The sequence below is a fragment of the Priapulus caudatus genome, unplaced genomic scaffold (assembly GCF_000485595.1).
Source record: "Priapulus caudatus unplaced genomic scaffold, Priapulus_caudatus-5.0.1 Scaffold0, whole genome shotgun sequence".
Lineage (NCBI taxonomy): Eukaryota > Metazoa > Priapulida > Priapulimorpha > Priapulimorphida > Priapulidae > Priapulus > Priapulus caudatus.
This window is the reverse complement of record NW_014577061.1, coordinates 1,611,667-1,613,930: the sequence shown is the minus strand read 5'-3', so window position 1 is coordinate 1,613,930 and position 2,264 is coordinate 1,611,667. Positions and strand designations below refer to the sequence as shown.

At 40.2% G+C, this 2,264-nt stretch overlaps 2 protein-coding genes across 2 annotated transcripts in view; both read left to right on the top strand.

Moving 5' to 3' along the window:
* LOC106814050 (muscle M-line assembly protein unc-89-like) overlaps positions 1–784 on the top strand; it is a 15,702-nt gene extending 14,918 nt beyond the window's left edge. Inside the window, exon 9 of the mRNA XM_014818670.1 lies at positions 598–784. Coding sequence (XP_014674156.1) covers positions 598–784 — 187 coding nt within the window. The remainder of the gene's footprint in view (positions 1–597) is intronic.
* Positions 604–2,264, top strand: part of LOC106813160 (titin-like) — a 180,648-nt gene continuing 178,987 nt past the window's right edge. Inside the window, exons 1-3 of the mRNA XM_014817590.1 lie at positions 604–767; positions 1,082–1,226; positions 2,071–2,232. Coding sequence (XP_014673076.1) covers positions 1,108–1,226; positions 2,071–2,232 — 281 coding nt within the window. The 5' untranslated portion in view covers positions 604–767; positions 1,082–1,107. The remainder of the gene's footprint in view (positions 768–1,081; positions 1,227–2,070; positions 2,233–2,264) is intronic.

Below are 2,264 nucleotides of genomic sequence, written 5' to 3'. Positions count from 1 at the left end.
GAAGGCCACGTAAGTTGTAGCAAAGTCCCGATTACCACGTTGTCATCCATCCGCAACGCGTTTAATTTACTTCATATGCAACAATGTGGATTATATTACATACAACGATCTGCCTTACATTACATACAATGATGCGGCTTATCTTACATGCAACGATGTGGATTATATTACATGCAACGATCTGTCTTACATTACATACAACGATGCGACTTATCTTACATACAACGATGTGGATTATATTACATGCAACGATCTGTCTTACATTACATACAACGATGCGACTTATCTTACATGCAACGATGTGGATTATATTACATGCAACGATCTGTCTTACATTACATACAACGATGCGACTTATCTTACATGCCAACTAACCAGCTGCGGTATTATTCTGGCGGAATCAAACATAAAAATCATGAAGACATTAACCTCAGTGGCAGCACCTTCCCCACTGATCGCTCTTAAAGCAAATATCTTCATGCATCAATCCGTCAAAATGCGCCGAACGCAAGTACCGTAATCTTAATGTACAAGCACGAAGTACGGTAACGCTGCAACTTAGCATTTGATACATATATTACGTGCGTTTTCTCGTAGTGTTAAGTGGTACAGAGACACTCACGAACTACGCTCGGACGAAAAGTTCACGATTGAAACTAAAGATGGCAGATACATTTTGCGCATCAAGAATCCAGAGGTCACCGATGTCAGTCAGTACAACATCAAATGCAACAAAGTGACGTCTGCTGCACGACTCGTCGTAATCGGTAAGGCTGCATTTTAGTCGCATAAATTACATGTGTTTAATGTACCAAGCGCACGATGAGTTTCTATTTTGCCTATACGTTTGTAACCGATTGTACTCATCTCTTTAACACACAAAATCTTGGCTGAGTGATCGCGTTTTAGTAACAAGTACAAAACGATGTATTTTTTTTCTATCCATGCACCCACCTTGCATGTGTCTAGGTCAATTGTTAGTTTTACTTACGGAAATCGTGGAGAAGTGTTTAAAAAATAACTTTACGTCGAAAAGCAAATTGCTGGAAACTTGTCTAACTTTGATATATTTTTTCTGCAGTTGCGCCCAAGATTAAGAAAGAATTCATGCAAGATATTAAGATGAAAACAACACAAACATTATCATTCGAAGTGCCCATCAGTGGTGTACCAGCCCCGACTGCTACCTGGAAAGTGGGTGACAAGGTTGTCAAGTCAAAGGGCAGGTATGTGCAAACGGCATTACATTCCTTACAGAATGATTGCGTCGTTAATTAAGATAATTTTTAATTGACAGTTGGAAGGGTCTGGAATCAGTATAATCGGACTAAGTAATCATGTATCAAAAATATACTACTATATATATATATATATTTATATATATATATATATTAATTAGTTTCCCTGCAAAATGTTCAAGTGCTTGTTTCACATTTACCGCGTCGTGTTGGATGCAGTCTTAGGTTTTATTGAGTCGACCGTCGAGCTTACGGATTATTGTAATAACAATACTGCGTACCAGGCAAAGTAGCTAACAAGGGTTTCCGTGGCTATAAAAGCCAAGGTTTCGCACAGCAGTGTCACTACACAGTCACGTAACGCTCTCACTGGACTAAATAATATGGGTCACCCGTCATATTTATCCATACTCGTGCAGAGGCGCTTCGTACGTGCGCGCATTCGTAACTGCACACATGCGCGTATGCGTGTATGTGCGCGAACGCGTTGCATCGTTAGGATTGCGCGTGTCCTATACATTACGCGGCGCAAACAGACGCAATAGCGTTTCATCAAAATAGCTACCGTCATAATAAATAAATCATTAGTTGGCTTGACAGCTAGTGTTACAAGTTGGTAACTAGAAAGTCTGGACGCGTGCAAAACGTTAGCGACGAGTGGAATATTCTACTAACGTGTTATCTCGACATCATATCGAATACTCTATTAAAACTGTTGTGCGATCACAACCATGGGTGACGAGAATGGATTTTTGGTTTCGAAAGCAACCTGAGTAACGCCAGGTCCCCCCACCCACTAATTCATATGTTTACCTAAATGTTTTCACCACAGGTTCAAGATAGAGACGACAGAGAAGTTAGCAAAATTGACAGTTAAGAATACAGAACAGGAGGACAGAGGAGAATACACATTGGAAGTGAAGAACGAAGCAGGCAGTGACTCGCACACTGTTGCAGTTACCATGCTAAGTAAGCTACCTGCAGCAACATTTGCGTTATTAGATGCCGCTAAATGTATATACTATA